Raw genomic sequence first — 18,411 nt, forward strand, 5'->3', positions numbered from 1 at the left:
CCATGTTTTCCGCATGGCTTACGAAAGGCCCCCACAGCACTGCTTCTTTCTGTTCATAAACACACCCATCCCTCCCACTGATGGGCCTTTGCACAGGCTGGTCTTTCCTCCAGACATGCTCTTCCTCCTCCTGGAATGCTCTACCTTCCCTTATAACCTCAGCCAAGGCTGATGGTCCCCCCCGTAACTCTCTAGCACATCACCTGATTTCTCTCTTTTACAGCACTTACCCAAGTCTATGATTAACTTGTTTATGTGTTTATAAACATTGCCTGACTCCATCTCCAGATTACAGGCTCCAAAGGATTGCAAACCTGTCATGGGTTCACCATGTGCCACTGCACTTCAACCTGGCAACAAAGCAAGACTCCATCTCCAAAAAAAAGAACCCAGGCTCTGGAGTCAAACTCCCAGGTTCCCACAGCCTGATACCAACACTTTGTAGCGATGTGACCATGGGTGAGTTCCTTAACTTCTAGGTGACTCAGATTTTTCACATGTAAAATGGGAATAACAATAGTACCCATCTTATGGAGCAGATGAAAGCAACTAAATGGCAAAGTATTAGGCAGTTTACATAGATAACCAGGTTTCATGTGAGTATTATCAGAAAGTATTATGAATTTATTGAACTCATACATGGTTTGGGAACAGTACTTGGTATCTCATTACCTCATTTTTTTTTTTTTTGAAACGGAGTTTCGCTCTTGTTACCCAGGCTGGAGTGCAATGGTGCGATCTCGGCTCACCGCAACCTCCGCCTCCTGGGTTCAGGCAATTCTCCTGCCTCAGCCTCCTGAGTAGCTGGGATTACAGGCACGCGCCACCATGCCCAGCTAATTTTTTGTATTTTTAGTGGAGACGGGGTTTCACCATGTTGACCAGGATGGTCTCGATCTCTCGTGATCCACCCGCCTCGGCCTCCCAAAGTGCTGGGATTACAGGCTTGAGCCACCGCTCATTACCTCATTTAATCCTCACGATGACCTTGATAGAGGTTCATAATTATCTTCATTTTACAGATCAATAGATTGAGGCTCAGAGAGCTGAACTGAATTATCCATCCAAGTTATTGTCCCAACTAGCAAAGGGTAGAGTCAGATCACGAACCTGTCTACATTCCAAATTCTTTTCAACACATCAACCTTGTCTCTAAAAGAGAGGTTTCCATAGTCCTCCTACCTGAGCAAGACTAGGCTGTCTGGAATATTTCTTCCCACCTTCCTGGCAGGGCACACCCAGCCCCGGTCCCGCCTTCCCAGTTGGGAGCTGGCTGGCTGACTGGAATTCGTGTCTGGGCAGCAATTCAGTCAACCACACTTATTTTGCTTTCAATGCACACGCCTGGGAACTGAGCCAAACTGCAGAGAGGCATCATCGGCCGGGGTGGGATTGGGGGTTGGATTTATCAACAGCTTCCTTCTGCTCCCCGGATGTGCCCGCACCGCACCAGCCCTTAGAAAATCCTCCTGCCCCAGGTCTGAGCAGCGGCAACTGGAGGCCGGGCTCGCTGCTTCCGTGCGCCACCTCGAGGGCATTTCAGTTACTGCATCAGCCCGCATGCTCGCAAAGGGCAAATCATTCTGACCCCCGGGTTAGGACAACTGAGAACAGGCATCCTTCTTCCCTGTCACCATGGTATCCTTCGTGGTCGCCTTCCTGGTACTCCAGCTGCAGTTCCTGGAGCATCGTGCTCACTCCCACTTCCACAGCTTTGCATGTGCCATTTCTTTCTGCTCGAAATGACTCTCCTGACTTGTCTCCCCAATTCCTCCTATTTGACTTTCCATTCTCAGCTCAAATACTTTCTCTTCCACAAAGCCTCCTTGGACTTTTCCAGTCATATTGTGAGAGGCTTCCTGTGTTCCCATGGTGTTCTATCCCTTTCCCCGACCATAAATATGCGTTTTGGTGTCTGCTTCTGCACTCATGGTTAGCCTTACGAAGGCAGAGATCATGAGTTTCCATCTTTGCCTGGCCTTAGAGTCCATGTTTCCTGCACAATTTACTTCTCTATTTCATCTTTCATATTCATATTCATTTTTATATTTCGTTTTTCATATTTCCCCTCCTTCTCATCTTACCCCTACTTTGGTCCAAGTCATAGTATAGTGACAACCAAAAATGCCTCCACACATTTCTAAATGACCCCTGCAAAGATACATTGGTCTAGAACCAGGACGACACTGGAGCCACCATTCCTAGGCCTCACCCACACCAGACATGGCTAATTGACTGCAGAACTTTTTCTACAGCCTCAGACTCCCTCTCCAATCAGCGCTGCAGATAGCTTCCACTCATCAGCTGGAGCTGGCTGCCACATTGGAGGTGTGCAGTACAGCCCAGGCCTGTTCAATCTTCATAAAACCTTAACCTAATTTTTGTGTCTCTACTTTTCTTTCCAATGGCAGTCTTTCTGATACATTAGGCTTAAAATAATTGTGCAGCTCCCACACCTACTCTCCCACAAGCCAACACCCTTATCATCCCACCAGGGTGCCCCAAAAGCCAATATGGCCCATGGACCCTGATCATTCTCCTTGATCTTCTGCTTGGCCACTTCCTGGCCTGGCCTGCTCTCTTTGGCCCTGTTTCTCCTGCTCTGATCTCTGACCACTCCTTGGGCTACACTTCACACCCACTCTTTTATCCACAATCTCTCCTTGGTTCTCTCACCCAGGTTCTTCAGGTGCCAGTTATACATTAATGACTGTGCAATTTTTCTTTTCCTTTCTTTTCTTTTGTTTGTTTTGAGATGGAGTCTTGTTCTGTTCCTCAGGCTGGAGTGCAGTGGTGTGATCTCAGCTCACTACAACCTCCACCTCCTGGGTTCAAGCGATTCTCTTGCCTCAGCCTCCTTAGTAGCTGAGATTACAGATGCCTGCCACCACGCCCGCTAATTGGTGTATTTTTACTAGAGACAGGGTTTCACCATGTTGGGCAGGCTGGTCTCGAACTCCCCACTTCAAGTGATCTACCTGCCTCAGCCTCCTAAAGTGCTAGGATTACAGGTGTGAGCCACTGCCCTGGGCCTTGACTCTGCATTTTATATTTCCAGCCCAGACTTTCTTCCTGAATTGTAGCCTCATCTAATCCAACTGCATATTCAACTTCTCCAACTGAATGACTAACACATGCCTCAAATCCAACACATCGAGACCTGAACTCTGGATTTTCCACCCCAAGCCTGATTTGCATAAGCACAGTCTTCCCCATGCCAATTCATGGCAACTCCATCCTTGCAGATGCTCAAGTGAAAACTCGTGGACTCATCCCTGACTCCTCTGTTCCTCTCATTCCCCACATCCAATCTGTCAGGAAGTCCTGTCAGCTTTCCCTTAAGATATATCCTGAAACCACCCCTTCTCCCCACCTCCACCATTACCTCCCTGATCTGAGCCACCATAATAGCTTGCCTGAATTACCACAACAGCCTCCTGGCTGGTGTCGCTGCTCCGTCATTCCTGGCACAGCAGCCAGAGCCATCCTGATACATTTGGTAGCATCACTCCTGCCCTCACTACCCTCCAGTAGCTCCAGCTTTACTCAATCCCCAACCTTCCCCATCGCTTTAACTGCTCCAGTCCTCAGCTACCTCATTGTTCCTAGACTTTGCCAGGCACACCCTCACCTCAGGGCACTTGGCTTGGAATGACCCCAAAATCTGCTTGGCTAAATCCCTCTTTCAAGCTTTTGTCTGTAGGTCACTTCCTCAATGAGGCCTTTTCTGACAACTCCATGAATATCCTTCCCCAATCCTCTTCCGTCTCCTCTTTTGTTTTCCATAGTACTTGTTACCTTCTAAGCTTTACCTATCTCCCCCTGCTTAGAATAAAGGCCCCCACAACTGCATGGATTTTTGTCTCTTTTGTGCATTTCTGTATCCCTGTCACCTAGAACAGTTCTTGGTACATAGTAGGCCCTCAATAAATATTTGATGACTAAATGACTTGATAATTTATGCTACTTTTGGGTAGACATCCTAGCCAATTCAGCCCAAATCCAGAGAGCCCACTCTAGGTATAGACTTTCTTTTTTTTTTTTTTTTGAGCTGGAGTACAGTGGCAGGATCTCGGCTCATGCAACCTCTGGCTCCCAGGCTCAAGTGATTCTCCTGCTTCAGCCTCCCGAGTAGCTGGGATTACAGGTGTGTGCCACCACACCCAGCTAATTTTAGTAGAGACAGGGTTTTGCCATGATGGCTGGGCTGGCCTGAAAGTTCTGACCTCAAGTGATCCGCCCACTTTGGCCTCCCAAAGAGCTAGGATTACAGGCATGAGACACTGTGCCCAGCCTAGGTGTCGGCTTCCAGGACTTCTGTCCTCACCGGGTTCAATTGGACCTTGAGACTGGTCCCCCCACAGTGATGGAGCAACAGCAACCAGTCAGCCGCCTCAGGGAAGGAGCCACACCTCTGATTTGGGGGTCCATTCAGTCTCACTGTATGGGTCTTAAAATATGGGGGCAACATAATGTAGGAGGTTTCTTCTTTCCCTCCTTTCCCCTGCCTCAGGCTTCCTCCATTAAAAACAGAGAGGGGGACACAGGCTGAATAGGATGTTGGGATGGAGAAGGCTGTGGCCTCCTTTACCTTTCCACTGATGGCCTTTTTGGAGAGGAGGTGGCAGAAGACTTGAAGTCCACAGAGTCTCTCCTGAAAGAAGAGAAAGCGGCAATGAGATTGCTTTGTAGGCTAGCATCAGTACTGACAGGAAGGTGGGGAGAAAGCATCCTGGGAAAAGGCCTGCTGGATTGAGGCTGAGGAAGCCCACCTGGACCACAGCTACGTGGGAGGGGGAGCTCCAGGCAGTGCTGGCTGGTCATGACCTTCACCTACCCTCCATCAAGTGAGGCAATACAAGGGAAGGAAACTGATATCTGCCAAGGGCCTAACACAGGCCATGTATGTTCCATGTGTGGTTGCTCACTATTAATAACTAACTCTCAGCAGGCCCCTGTCCTCCTCACTGTCAGGCAGGCCTTAGCTAACTGGAGTCCACAGAGACTGGATTCCTAGAGTTGTCTGTACTCATCTGGAACCGGAGAAACAGAGAGATCAGCGTCAGCCTCCCCGGCAGCTGCTTTAGGAGGAGTAGAGGAGAACTACATGGGCCTTGGGGATAGAAGAGCTGGGTTAAAATAACAATTGAAAAAGCAGGAGACAAAATTAGATGAGGACTGTGCCTAAAGTCACACAAGAAAACCAATGCCTAGGAGGAAAAACAGACTGGAAGAAAATGCACTCAAATGCTGACCACTATTACGGCTAGGGTGATGGGGTTAAAGGCGAATTTGTTTCCAATTTTTCCAAAATGCAGCAGCGACATTCTTTTTATGATATATAATGTAGTTCTTCCTTTCATTGGTTTTAGAAAATTTATCTGTTTGTAAATTGCAAACACTACTCCCCATGTCACTTACCCTGCCCTCCTTTTAATTCCATAGCACATGTATGGAATACTGTACTATATCTAGTATACTATATAATTTACTCCAGGCTGGAGTGCAGTGGTGCTCTCTAGGCAGCTCACTGCAACCTCCACCTCCCAGGTCCAAGAGATTCTTCTGCCTCAGCCTCCTGGGTAGCTGGGACTACAGGTGTATGCCACCATGCCCAGATAATTTTTTTTTTTTTTTTGAGATGGAGTCTTGCTCTGTCGTCAGGCTGCAGTGCTGTGGCATGATCTTAGCTCACTGCAACCTCCACCTCCCATGTTCAAGCAATTCTCCTATCTCAGCCTCTTGAGTAGCTGGGACTACATGTTCCTGCCACCATGCCCAGCTAATTTTTGTATTTTTAGTAGAGACGGGGTTTCACCATGTTGGCCAGGATGGTCTCAATCTCTTGACCCTGTGATCTGCTTGCCTTGGCCTCCCAAAGTGCTGGGATTACAGGCATGAGCCACCGTGCCTGGCATAATTTTTATATTTTTATTAGAGATGGGGTTTCACCATGTTGGCCAGGCTGGTCTCAAACTCCTAACCTCAGGTGATCTGCCTGCCTCAGCCTCCCAAAGTGTTGGGATTACAGGTGTGAGCCACTGTGCCTGGCCAATTTACTTATTTATATTTAATTATATTTATTGTCTGACACCCCATGTAAATTCCACAAGAGCAGCATTTGGCAGGTTTTGATCACTGAGGTGGACACTGTGTGTGCTGAGCCCACTTCCCCTTCCTTGGGTGCTCCCACTCTCATTGCCTCTGGATCCAAGAGCTGCCTCCTGCAAGCTCCCCAGGACCTCTGCCTGAGGGAGTTCTCCCCCTCAGCTAGTCTGGCTGGAAGTGCTGGTCATTACTAATGACCCCAGGAGCTGCCTTCAACCAAATATGTGGGAGAGGGAAAGAGAGGTCCTCATTCACATGCCCCTGCACTCCCACAACGGGCCCTGGGAGTTCTGTGGGAGTTCTCCCCAGTGCCCCTTGGGGATAGACAATTCAAGCAGAAACCAAGAGCTGGAATTCCTACAGTGGGAGAGAGGAGAGAAGACACGAGCCTCCACCCCAGAGAACCACCACTTTCTGACTCTTCCTTGCTGCTTTTCTTTTTAGAACAAATCAGAAATACTCTGCAGTTATTATGGCAAATGACTGTTCTGAAAACTGTTCAGGAACATGAAAAAATGCTTGGAATACAATAGCAAGATAGCCAGGAGTGGTGGCTCACGCCTGTAATCCCAGCGCTTTGGGAGACCGAGGTGGGCGGGTCACCTGAGGTCAGGAGTTCAAAACCAGCCTGGCCAACACGGCAAGACCCCATTTCTACTAAAAATACAAAAATTAGCCAGGCATGGTGGAGCACACCTATAATCCCAGCTACTTGAAGGCTGAGGCAAAAGAATCACTTGAACCCAGGAGATGGTGGTTGCAGTGAGGTGAGATTGTACCAACTGCACTCCAGCCTGGGTGACAGAGGGAGAGTCCATCCAAAAAAAAAAAAAGAAAAAATGAAAGAAGAAAGAAGGAAGGAGGGAAAAAAGAAAGAAAAGGAAAGAAAGAAAGAAGGGACGAGGGAAGGAAGGAAGGAAGGAAGGAAGGAAGGAAGGAAGGAAGGAAGGAAGGAAGGAAAGAAAGAAGGAAATAGAAGCCATGTTTTGAAGACCTGTATTGTATTAAAGGTACTTCATCAGTTCGTAAGGCATGAGTCCAAAACAGCTAGCAGTTGGGTTCTTGAACGATCCTTGAATCGTGCGCAGTTTCTTGGGCAAGTGGGTTAGTACCCTGTCATGAGATAGATGGAAGGAAATAATCTAGCACAATATTTTCTCTATCTGTGGTGATATGGAGACAGTGAATTCTACCAAATGGGTGATGTCTGTCAAGATGACATGGCACAGAATATCTGCATTCTAGCCAGGCCTTGGAGACGTGGCACATCAGTGGAAGAGAGGTCTGGAATTTAGTTTTACTTATATGTATTTAGTTTGCGACAGTCTCCATCTATTGTTCAGGCTGGAGTGCAGTGGCGCCATCTCAGCTCACTGCAACCTCCATCTCCTGAGTTCAAGAGATTTCCATGCCTCAGCCTTACAAGTAGTTGGGATTACAGCCATGTGCCATCATTCCCAGCTAATTTTTGTAATTTTAGTAGAGACAGAGTTTTGCCATGTTGGCCAGGCTGGTCTCAAACTCCTAACCTCAAGTGATCCGCCTGCTTTGGCCTCCCAAAGTGCTGGGATTACAGACATGAGCCACAGCACCCAGCCAGGGGTCTCAAATTCATGTGGAAGAAAAAGCAGATTATGGTGAATACATGGATAAAAATAATGGGAAGCAACAAGCCATAATCATAGCTGACAGCGGGACATTTCTGAGTGACCAGACAACAGAGAAGGCATAGAATGGGTGATTCTTCTTTAGCCCTTGTTTGCTACAGTTCATTTCCAAATCATGTACAATCTTTATAGTTCCTAAGGACAAAAATTCAAATACTGTTTTAGATTTTTAAAAACAATTTGTGCCCATAGTCCCAGGTACTCAGGAGGCTGAGGTGAGAGGATCACTTGAGCCCAGGAATTGCAGGTTGCAGTGAGATGTGATCACGCCACTGCGCTCCAGCCTGGGCAACAGAGTGAGACTCTGTCTCAAACAAAAAATTGTACACTCTGCCTAAAGGAATGGAAAAATTATGTAGTTAGACCAGGTCTGGGAGATGAGAGGAAGAAAAATAAAAGCTGCTTTACTTGTCTGATATGCACAAATGTTTCCCACTCTTATTCTAAATTTCACTAATGTGGTTACAGTGTTTGTATAATGAATCATCATTAAGAAAACTAAAAAGAAAGGAAATTCATTAACTGAGCTGAAATAGGACCCCTGACAACTGGCTTCTCCCAGCAGAGGGAGGAGATACTGCTCCATCTTCAGCTGAGCCCCAGCGACAGCTTCGTTTCAGAACTCCGTGGCTGTGACAAGTGAGTGGGCATAACAATTTAGTGTCCCAGGAAAATGTATAGTGCACTTCAAATTTTCTTAAGAAAATACAAATATAAATGTACACATGTATGTTTTTTTTCTTGAAACGGAGTCTCACTTCTCACCCAGGCTGGAATGCAGTAGTGGGGTCTCAGCTCACTGTGACCTCCACCTCCCAGGCTTAAGTGATCCTCTCACCTCAGCCTCCCAAGTAGCTAGAAACACAGGTACATGCCACCACACCTGGCTAATTTTTTTTTTTTAACTTTTTAGTAGAGATGGGGTTTCTCTGTGTTGCCCAGGCTAGTCTGTAACTCCTGAGCTCAAGTGATCTGCCTGTCTCCACCTCCCAAAGTATTGGGATTACAGGTATGAGCCACCATGCCCGGCCCATATGTATGTTCTTTTGTTTTAAAAGACAGGGTCTGTCTCTGTTGTCCAGGCTGGAGTGCAGTGGGGCAATCTTGGCTCACTACAACCTCAGCCTCCCAGGTTCAAGTGATTCTCCTACCTCAGCGTCCAGAATAGCTGGGATTACAGGTACCCGCTAACATACCCACTACCATGCCCAGCTGATTTTTGTATTTTTAATAGAGACAGGGTTTCACCATGTTGGCCAGGCTGGTCTTGAACTCATGACCTCAGCTGCCTCAGCCTCCCAAAGTGCTGGGATTAAAGGTGTGAGCTACTGTGCCCAACCTGGCCTGTATGTTCTTAGAAGGCTACAAAGATATATATCAAAATGTTGACAATGGTTATTTCTGTTATTTTCTTCTTGTGTTTTATTTTCTAAACTTTTTACACTAAACACACCTTGCTACTGAAATGAATATATTTATGTACATGAAAAGGTTACAATATAGTATACAGAATGTAATTCCATTTTATTAAAATAAATAAGTATTTTAGGACAGGTCTGGTGGCTCATGTCTGTAATTTTCACACTTTGGGAGGCCAAGGCAGGTAGATCATGAGGTCAGAAGTTCGAGACCAGCCTGGCCAATATGGTGAAACTCTGTCTTTACTGAAAATACAGGAATTAGCCGAGCATAGTCCCAACTACTTGGGAGGCTGAGGCAGAAGAATCACTTGAACCTGGGAGGCAGATGTTGCAGTGAGCTAAGATCATGCCACTGCACTCCAGCCTGGGCAACAGAGCAAGACTCAAACAAAAACAAAACAAAACAAAAAAACAAATAAGTATTTTATAGGTAGTAATGCATAGGAATAGTCTAGCAGGATGTGTATATATGTATATATATATATATATCTAAATTTTATATGTATACATATATATACACAATTATATGAGTGCTTGTTTCTAGATAATAAATGATTTTTTAATTTTCTTATTTGTATTTTTAAAACTTTATACAATGAGCAAGTAATTATCTGTATTATAAAAAATACAAAATAGCTAAACTAAAATGACAAATAAAATTAAAGACTATTACAAATAAAACATTTTATTTTTAAGAAGAAAGAACTGAGAAAATGATGTCTGGTTTTCAAGCCATAATACTGAGTCTTGGAGACGAAGGTCATAAGTGACCAAGTTAACCCAGAACTTTGCTTTCTGCTTTTTCACTGTTACCTCTCCCACACCTGTTGTCCCCATACAGGCCTTTCAAAGAAATCTCTTTACTGTTTCTCTTTTTCTCTTCCCTCCCTCCCTCCCTCCCTCCCTCCCTTCCTTCCTTCCTTCCTTCTTCTCTCTCTCTTTCTCTCTTTCTTTCCTGAGTCTCGCTCTGTTGCCCAGGCTCAAATGCAGTGGTGGAATCTCAGCTCACTGCAACTTCTGCCCCCGGGTTCAAGTGATTCTCCCACCTCAACCTCCCAAGTGGCTGGGACTACAGGCACATGCCACCATGCCTGGCTAATTTTTGCATTTTTAGTAGACACGGGATTTCACCATGTTGGTCAGGCTGGTCTTGAACTCCTGACCTCAGGTGATCTGCCCACCTCAGCTTCCCAAAGAGCTGGGATAACAGGCATGAGCCACTGTGCCCAGTCACTTTACTGTTCATTTAGTGAGACTTGGGGATGGAGCAAACAAAAACCACATATGTTCAGGCTGCCACCATTACCTGGAGGACTACACTCCCCATGCGACAGATTAGTCCTGAATCCCATTTGTTCCTGCCTTGGTAGTTCAGCTTTTAGTCCTTCAACTTCATCTCACAAGAGCTCTCCTGCTCTTGGTCCTTTATTTGCCAAGGTTGTCATAACCACACAGGTGCTCTAGAGATGGCCAGACCAGCCAGGGCATGATCGGGAGGTAATCCACAGGGACTGCGCTGATACAAATGGGCTAGCAATATTCAGTAAATGTTCACTTCATGCTAGGCACCGTGGAGATGGTCAGGGGCTCCCCCCAGCCAAACTTCTAACCCTTTTGGGTAAAGAAAACACACTCATGTGAAAAGTTAGATGCCAATTAGGGTTTTTCCAAGTAGGAGACACTTGTAAAATGAGCAGTGGAAAGGAATGGAACATAGAAAATGTGACAAAACCGTTTCACAGGCATTATGTTTTAAAAAGCAGACTATTAAAATTGTGGATAACTATAGAAAACAAGTCAAAGAGAGAACAGAAAAAATGCCATACACCAACACATGATCGTCTTTGGGTGATGGGGATGTGGGTGATTTTTTTTTTCCTACTTTTCTACATTTTCTTTTTTTTTTTTTTTTAATTATTCTTATTTTTTTTGAGATAGAGTTTCACTCTGTCGCCCAGGCTGGAGTGCAATGGCGTAGTCTCGGCTCACTGCAACCTCCATCTCCCAAGTTCAAGTGATTCTCCTGCCTCAGCCTCCTGAGTAGCTGGGACTACAGGAGTGCACCACCGCACCCGGCTAATTTTTGCATTTTTAGTAGAGACTGGGTTCCACCATATTGGCCACGCTGTTCTCAAACTGCTGAACTTATGATTCGCCTGCCTCGGCCTCCCAAAGTGCTGGGATTACAGGCGTGAGCCACCTCACCCGGCCATCCATTATTTTCTACAAGAGATTTTTATCAGTCTTGTTTCATTTTTAAAAGCACTATTTTTTTTTAATTTCAAAAGCAGTACAGGATCATTGTGAATAAAACCCAACAATTCAGATTTAAAATTTTTATTGTATAATATAGAAAATAAGAGTTCCATTTAATTAATAATATATGTATTGGTGTTTTGTTTGTTTTTGAGACAGGCTCTTGCTCTGTTGTTGAGATTGGAGTGCAGTGGTGCAATCTCAGCTCACTGCAACCTCTGCCTCCCAGACACAAGCGATTCTCCCACCTCAGCCTCCAGAGTAGCTGGGACTACAGGTGTGTGCCACCAGGCCTGGCTAATTTTTGTATTTTTTGCAGAGGCGGGGTTTTGCTATGTTGCCCAGGCTTGTCTCAAACTCTTAGGCTCGAGTGATCCTCCCACCTCGGCCTCCCAAAGTGCTGGGATTACACGTGTGAGCCAGTGCACCAGATGGAGTGATTCTTAGAAGTGGCTATTGCCCTTGCTAGCAACTTGGAAACTTTGTCTTTAGGAGTGTTAGAAGATTTGGGATGTGAGGCTTCCACCCATTGTGGTCTTGTTTCCCTGTACCTAGGCTGTTGCTCTTTCCTGTCACTGCACCCTTCTTCTAGGCAAAGCCAGCGCCACTTATGGCCTAGTTGGGTCTTGTGAGTCTAATGTCTGGATGAGCCAAAGAAAGACTCCCAGAGGGGGCACTGCAGGAGATAATAACAATATCTACCCCCTGCTGGATGTGAGGCTTAAATGAGATAATATACACAGAGCTGCTGGCAGAGGATGTGACAAGTGTCAGCTTCCTGCTCTCCATCCCAGAAAAGAATACCTGGTTTTCGGCTCTTCTCGTTTTTTCCTTGGTGGAGAAAGGCCTGCTTCTGGCTTCCAGACTGAACAGTCAAGCCTTTTTTCCTTCTTCTTTGCTTTTTCTCTTTCCTCTCCTTTTTCTCCTTTTGGGGGTCCAGGGGAGTCTGAAAAAAAAAAGGGTAGCACTGTCCCTCAACTAAGCTTTGTCTCAGCAGAACCCAGCATGACTTTAGTGGGGAGGGAGCAAAGGGCAGAGATAAGGACAGCTGCACACCCACTCCCAGCACACACACAAACACATTTACACACAAACGCACATATAACAGGAACGTGTGTACAAATACACACTCACTTGGGGACATAAATACGTTGGCAAACACACCTCAGCACATATTCAGACAAATGTGTGTATGTAGACATGTATGAGACCACAAACACATAATAGGCACATGTACACAAAAACTCACAAGTTGGCCAGGTGTGATGGCTCACACCTGTAATCCCAGCACTTTGGGAGGCCAAGGTGGGCGGATCACCTGAGGTCAGGAGTTCAAGACCAGGCTGGCCAACATGGTGAAATCCCATCTCTACTAAAAATACAAAACTTAGCCAGGTGTGGTGGCGGGTGCCTGTAATCCCAGCTACTCAGGAGGCTGAGGCGGGGGAATCACTTGAACCCAGGAGGCGGAGGTTGTAGGGGAGCCAAGATCACACCATTGCACTCCAGCCTGGGCAACAAGAACAAGACTCTGTCTCAAAAGCAAACAAACAAAACAAAACAAAATTCACAAGTCTACAAATCTTGCCATGTGTAAGCAAACTCTGGCGCTCCCCCACTAGCTACCTCGTGGATCCAGAAGCCATCTGTCACTGATTAAGTCACTCAACAGACATACACTGAGTGCTGGCACTGAGCCAGGCCCAGTCCTGTCCCAAGTGCTAGGAGAAAAAAAGGGCTCAAGTCAACCTTCTCTCTCACCTAGCAGCCGCTTCCAGTTTTTGATGAGGACTTTGGCCAGGGACACCACCTCCTTGTCTGAGCAGTGCTTGCGGACCCCATTAACAGCCACTCCAATCCTGGTTGTCTGCAAAGTGAGAGGGTTAAGACCTGGTCTGGGGATGGATACACAGGAATGGCTGCCCTCATCGGCTGGTCCTGCCCCAGCCCTACCATCACCTCCCCTTCCAACCTGGAACCCCAACGTCCTAGCCCTGACTCCTGGCTGATGTCAGAACCCCAATACTGTAACTGAGGCCCTGTTCTGCATGAGGCCAAGTAAGCCTGACATGGAGGACACCTGTGGCTTTGGCAAAAAGCTGCCGCTAGGGTTAGGGGCGGCACTTGGCTGACTGTCAGGATCCCTCCCATTCCCAACCCTCTTCCTGTATCTTTTTTTTTGAGATGGAGTCTCACTGTGTTGCCTGGCTGGTGTGCAGCAGTGCAATCTCGGCTCACTGAAACTTCCACTTCCTAGGTTCAAGTGATTCTCGTGCCTCAGCCTTCCAAGTAGCTGGGATTACAGGTGTGCGTCACCATGCATGCCCAGCTAATTTTCGTATTTTTACTAAAAACAGGTTTTCACAATGTTGGTCAGGCTGGTCTTGAACTCCTGACCTCAGGTGATCTGCCTGCCTCGGCCTCCCAAAATGCTGGAATTACAGGCATGAGCCACTGCACCCAACTCCCTCTAGTGTCTTTGAGCTCCAGTTTCAACTTAGACAGCAGCCCCGGCTATGAGACCTCGCATCTGTCTGTGCTTATTTTTCAGGGCCAGGAGCTTTTGGTAAATTTGGGGACTTTAAGGGCCAAACAGGGATTTTTAAATGGAGAACTTTTCCCTCTCCCTGGATTATCGGCCTCTTGGATCCCACAGGCCCAGGGCCTTGGGAATTGGAGTATTCAAGAGAAGCAAACCAGTCTTGCTGCAAGGCCCAGAGGTCCCCCACACCTAGAAGGTACCCTCTCTGCCCCTGAAATGCCCCGTGTCTCCCTCAGTCCCTGCCTGGGAGGTCTGCACCTCAAGATCCCCTCCCCCCAGCCTCCCCTCAGAAATTCCTCCCAGACCCCACCTTCCCCCACCAGAGATCTTTCCCTCCCCAATGACCTCTCCCCCCAGGCACTGCCCTAAGGCTTCCTGCCCCCCCACCTGTAGTAGCTGGATGGACATCTGGCAGCTGTGCAGCTTCTTCAGAAGGTCCAGGGCCCCTTCCTGTGGGAGGCCACAAGGTGAGGACTGCGGCCCGGGTCCTGCCCAGGCTTCTCTGTTTATTGTGTGGTCTTGGTGCAGGGAGCAGGAGGATATAGACAGACACGCGGTGGAGGAACAGGCAAGAGGCAGAAGGAGGGAGAGAGACATCCTGTCCTAGACTGTGCCCTAACTTCATCCTCCGCCACCTGCTGGGTTCAAACCCTCTGAGCCAGGCTCCTGACCGCCAGCCTTTGGTTCTGCTGTGCCTCCCCCAAGGAATGCCCTCCCCCTCCCCCATCTCTCCTCCAAAATGAATTCCTTCCTGGTTTATTGTGCCTGTAGCATCCTTCCCTCAGCTCCCCACAGTGAGGTTTGCAGGGTGAGGACTGGGGGCTTTTTAAACAAAACAAAACAGCTTGGCCAGCATGGTGGCTCATGCCTGTAATCCCAGCACTTTGGGAGGCTGAGGTGTGTAGATCACTTGAGGCCACGAGTTTGAGACCAGCCTGGCCAATATGGTGAGGCCCCGGCTCTACTAAAATACAGAAATTAGCCAGGCGTGGTGGCGTGCGGCTGTAATCCCAGTTATTCAGGAGACTGAGGCAGAAAAACCACTTGAGCCCGGGAGATGGAAGTTACAGTGAGCCAAGAATGCACCACTGCACTCCAGCTTGGATGACAGAACGAGACTCCAAGTTGAAAAAAAAAAAACAGCTTTATTGAGGTGTAATTGACATACAATAACTGCACATTTTGCAGTGTATAATTTGATGAGTTTCAACATACATGTACACCCATGGAACCCTCATCACAATCAAGATAAGAGCACAGCCACCAGCCCCAAAAGCTTCCTTCTGTCCCTTTCTAATCCATCCCTCCTTATCCCAATCACAAACAACCACAATTCTGCCTTCTGTTACTATAGTTGACCTTGTATGTTTAAGGATTTTATATAAAGAGTATGTAGAGCAAAAACCCTTTTTCATCTGGCTTATTTCAGCATAATGATTTTTGAGACTCATCCATGTTGTCTAATGGATCCGTAGTTCCTTTTTATTGCTTTGTGGGTTGTTCTCTTTTTTTGAGACAAGGTCTCACTCTGTTGTCCAGGCTGGAGCACACTGGCAAAATCGTAGCTCTGCAGCTTTGACTTTCCAGGTTCAGGTGATCATCCCACCTCAGCCTCCGGAATAGCTGGGACCACAGGTATGCATCACCGCACCTGGCTAATTTTTTGTATTATTTTGTAGAGATGTTTTGCCATGTTGCCCAGGCTGGTCTCAAACTTCTGACCTCAAGTGATCCTCCTGCCTCAGCCTCCCAAAGTGCTGGGATTACAGGCGTGAGCCACTGCACCCAGTCTATCACAATGTTTTAAATTCATTCACCGGTTGATGGGACTTACGGATAGGTTCCCGTTTGGGGCTACTACAAGTAAAGCTTCTAGGTACATTCATCTCAAGCCCTTGTGTGAACAGATACTTTACCTGCTCCCGGGTGAAGAGAACTGTTTTAATCTCTGAGATCTTAGGGCTCAGAAGAGTCTAGCACTCCCTTAGTGGATGAACTTGTGAAGGAGTAAAGCAGAAAGAAGGTGGAGGGAGAAAAAGGAACCTTAGATTTGAAAACTGGTGAGCTGCCAGGCCCTGGACACCCTCTGACCCATTTCAGCCTTCTCCTTTCCCCCAACCTCTTCCTAGAAGCCATCCCTGCCTGCTGTCCTGAGATCAGTTCCCTAGGTAGCACCAACTGACTGTGTCCTGTATGTTCCTGTCCTTGGCCCACACTTCATGGTTCCAGCTGCCAATCCCCACTCTGCTAGGACCTGGACCGTGTCCCAGGAGCTGCCCTCTGTCAGTCCATAGCCTCCCTGAGAACTGGGGTTCACAGTATGTTATCAGAGGCATGACCTGCAGATGTGTGCACATGTGAACTTGGGGGTGAACAACTCCAAGTATAACATTAGTTAAAGGCTTACTATATACTGGGCACTCTTCTAAGTATTTTACCTGTATTATCTCATTTAACTCTCACAACGACCCAATCAGGTAGGACCTGTGTATTATTCCCATATATATTTTTTTTTTGAGATGGAGTCTATCTCTGCCACCCAGGCTAGAGTGGTGTGATCTCGGCTCACTGCAACCCCCGCTTCCTGGGTTCAAGTGAGTCTCCTGCCTCAGTCTCCTGAGTAGCTGGGATTACAGGCACCCACTACCACCCCTGGCTACTTTTTGTATTTGTAGTAGAGATGGGGTTTTGCCACATTGGTCAGGCTGGTCTTGAACTCCTGACCTTGTGATCCACCCACCTCAGCCTGCCAAAGTGCTGGAATCACAGGCATGAGCCACCATGCATGGCCCATTAGTCCCATTTTTACAGAATTATTATCCCATGTTCACAAAAGAGTGATTCAAGAAACAAAGAGGTTAAGTAATTTTTTCAGGGTCACATGCATTATAAGGAGCCAAGCTGGGATTCAAACTCAGGGCCTTTGGGCTCTAACCACTATACAAATTGTGTTAGCGTGGGCATCGATCTGTCTAGACATACACAATCATGGAATATCAACATGGGCAAGTTCAGTGGTGTGCTGGCCAACATTTAACAACCAGTTCTCAAGGAAAAAAAAAACTGACTTGTAGTGCTTGCCAGTTTGTGTGGTGTAAACACTCATCCCATGGCCAATTTCAAACTACCGACAGGCTGTCACTGAACTGAAGGAAGTTTTGGGAGGAGATGTGCAGTATTTATATATATAGTATTTCCACCGTACAGAAAACAATAGAAGTAAATTACCTCTTACCACACATGACAGTACAATGTAGTCAAATAATTAGGAAGTGATTGTTTTGGAGGATTCATTACCTTTGCTTTTAATTTAACTTATTTAATTGTAAGCAGATAATGTAATCTTTTTTAAAAAATTGCGGTGTGGCCGGGCACGGTGGCTCAAGCCTGTAATCCCAGCACTTTGGGAGGCTGAGGCGGGTGGATCACGAGGTCAAGAGATCGAGACCATCCTGGTCAAAATGGTGAAACCCCGTCTCTACTAAAGATACAAAAAATTAGCTGGGCATGGTGGCGCGTGCCTGTAATCCCAGCCACTCGGGAGGGTGAGGCAGGAGAATTGCCTGAACCCAGGAGGCGGAGGTTGTGGTGAGCCAAGATCGCGCCATTGCACTCCAGCCTGGGTAACAAGAGCGAAACTCCATCTCAAAAAAAAAAAAAAGAATTGCGGTGTTTAACCACCAGGTTGCAAAATTCCTGAAAACGCAGCCATCAGTGTGAAGCCAGTTCCAGCTCTCCACTGGGTGTGTGCCTCGTGTGTTGCAGCTGTATAACTGGGTCAAACTGGAGAAAAATAGCCATGAGCCTTGATGGTAGCTGGGTTCACAAAGCCTTGTGCAAATGTTGCTGGGTGTCTCTCTCTGAATACACATATGGGTTGTGTAGCCAGCAGTATCTCTGGTCTAGGTGTGGAACTGTAAATATGCAGCTCCAGGCACAGCTGTGTCTATTTGTCTTTGTGGGCTGATGCCTGTGTTATAACATCTGAATGTATAAATGCGGCTGCTTGCTAAGTCTGTAGCATTGCATGTCTGGGTGTAGCTGCGCTGTGTGCACACGTGTGTGGCTGTCTTTGGGTATCATTCTGTAACTAGAATGGTCAGGGTGGGTCATATGGGTCACTAATCTTGTCATGTTGGTGTCGATAGCCGTGTCTCATATGCAGTTAGGTTCAGTTGCTTGTTTAACTTTGTGTGGTGGCTGCATGTGATACCTATGTGTATGTGTAGCTGTGACCATAGGCACTTGGTTGTGTGTTTGAAGCTGCTTCTGTTAGTGCATGCTCAGAGGATGTGACAAAGCCCTAAGTGGCCAAGACTTCAGCCATTGGCAGTAAACCCCAGGCCTGAGCTGCAACGTGGAGGATCCGTCTTATTACAGGAAGTAGGTCCTCCTCTGCCTAACCACCGCTGGGTGG

At 47.0% G+C, this 18,411-nt stretch overlaps 1 protein-coding gene and 1 long non-coding RNA gene across 3 annotated transcripts in view; one reads left to right on the forward strand and one right to left on the reverse strand.

Annotated features, from left to right (window-relative positions):
• Positions 1-428, forward strand: part of LOC144576948 (uncharacterized) — a 32,062-nt gene extending 31,634 nt beyond the window's left edge. The window contains exon 4 of the long non-coding RNA XR_013519860.1: positions 289-428. This is a non-coding gene — a long non-coding RNA (uncharacterized LOC144576948). The remainder of the gene's footprint in view (positions 1-288) is intronic.
• TCEA3 (transcription elongation factor A3) overlaps positions 1-18,411 on the reverse strand; it is a 43,120-nt gene that overhangs the window by 22,235 nt on the left and 2,474 nt on the right. The window contains exons 2-5 of one of the 2 annotated variants that reach the window (XM_054258899.2): positions 14,382-14,444; positions 13,214-13,319; positions 12,257-12,398; positions 4,592-4,654 (exon numbers count right to left, since the gene is read on the reverse strand). In XM_054258899.2, coding sequence (XP_054114874.1) covers positions 4,592-4,654; positions 12,257-12,398; positions 13,214-13,319; positions 14,382-14,444 — 374 coding nt within the window. The remainder of the gene's footprint in view (positions 1-4,591; positions 4,655-12,256; positions 12,399-13,213; positions 13,320-14,381; positions 14,445-18,411) is intronic. The other variant, XM_054258900.2, reaches the window with a different exon arrangement.

The sequence above is a fragment of the Callithrix jacchus genome, chromosome 7, assembly GCF_049354715.1.
Source record: "Callithrix jacchus isolate 240 chromosome 7, calJac240_pri, whole genome shotgun sequence".
In the NCBI taxonomy this organism is placed as follows: domain Eukaryota; kingdom Metazoa; phylum Chordata; class Mammalia; order Primates; family Cebidae; genus Callithrix; species Callithrix jacchus.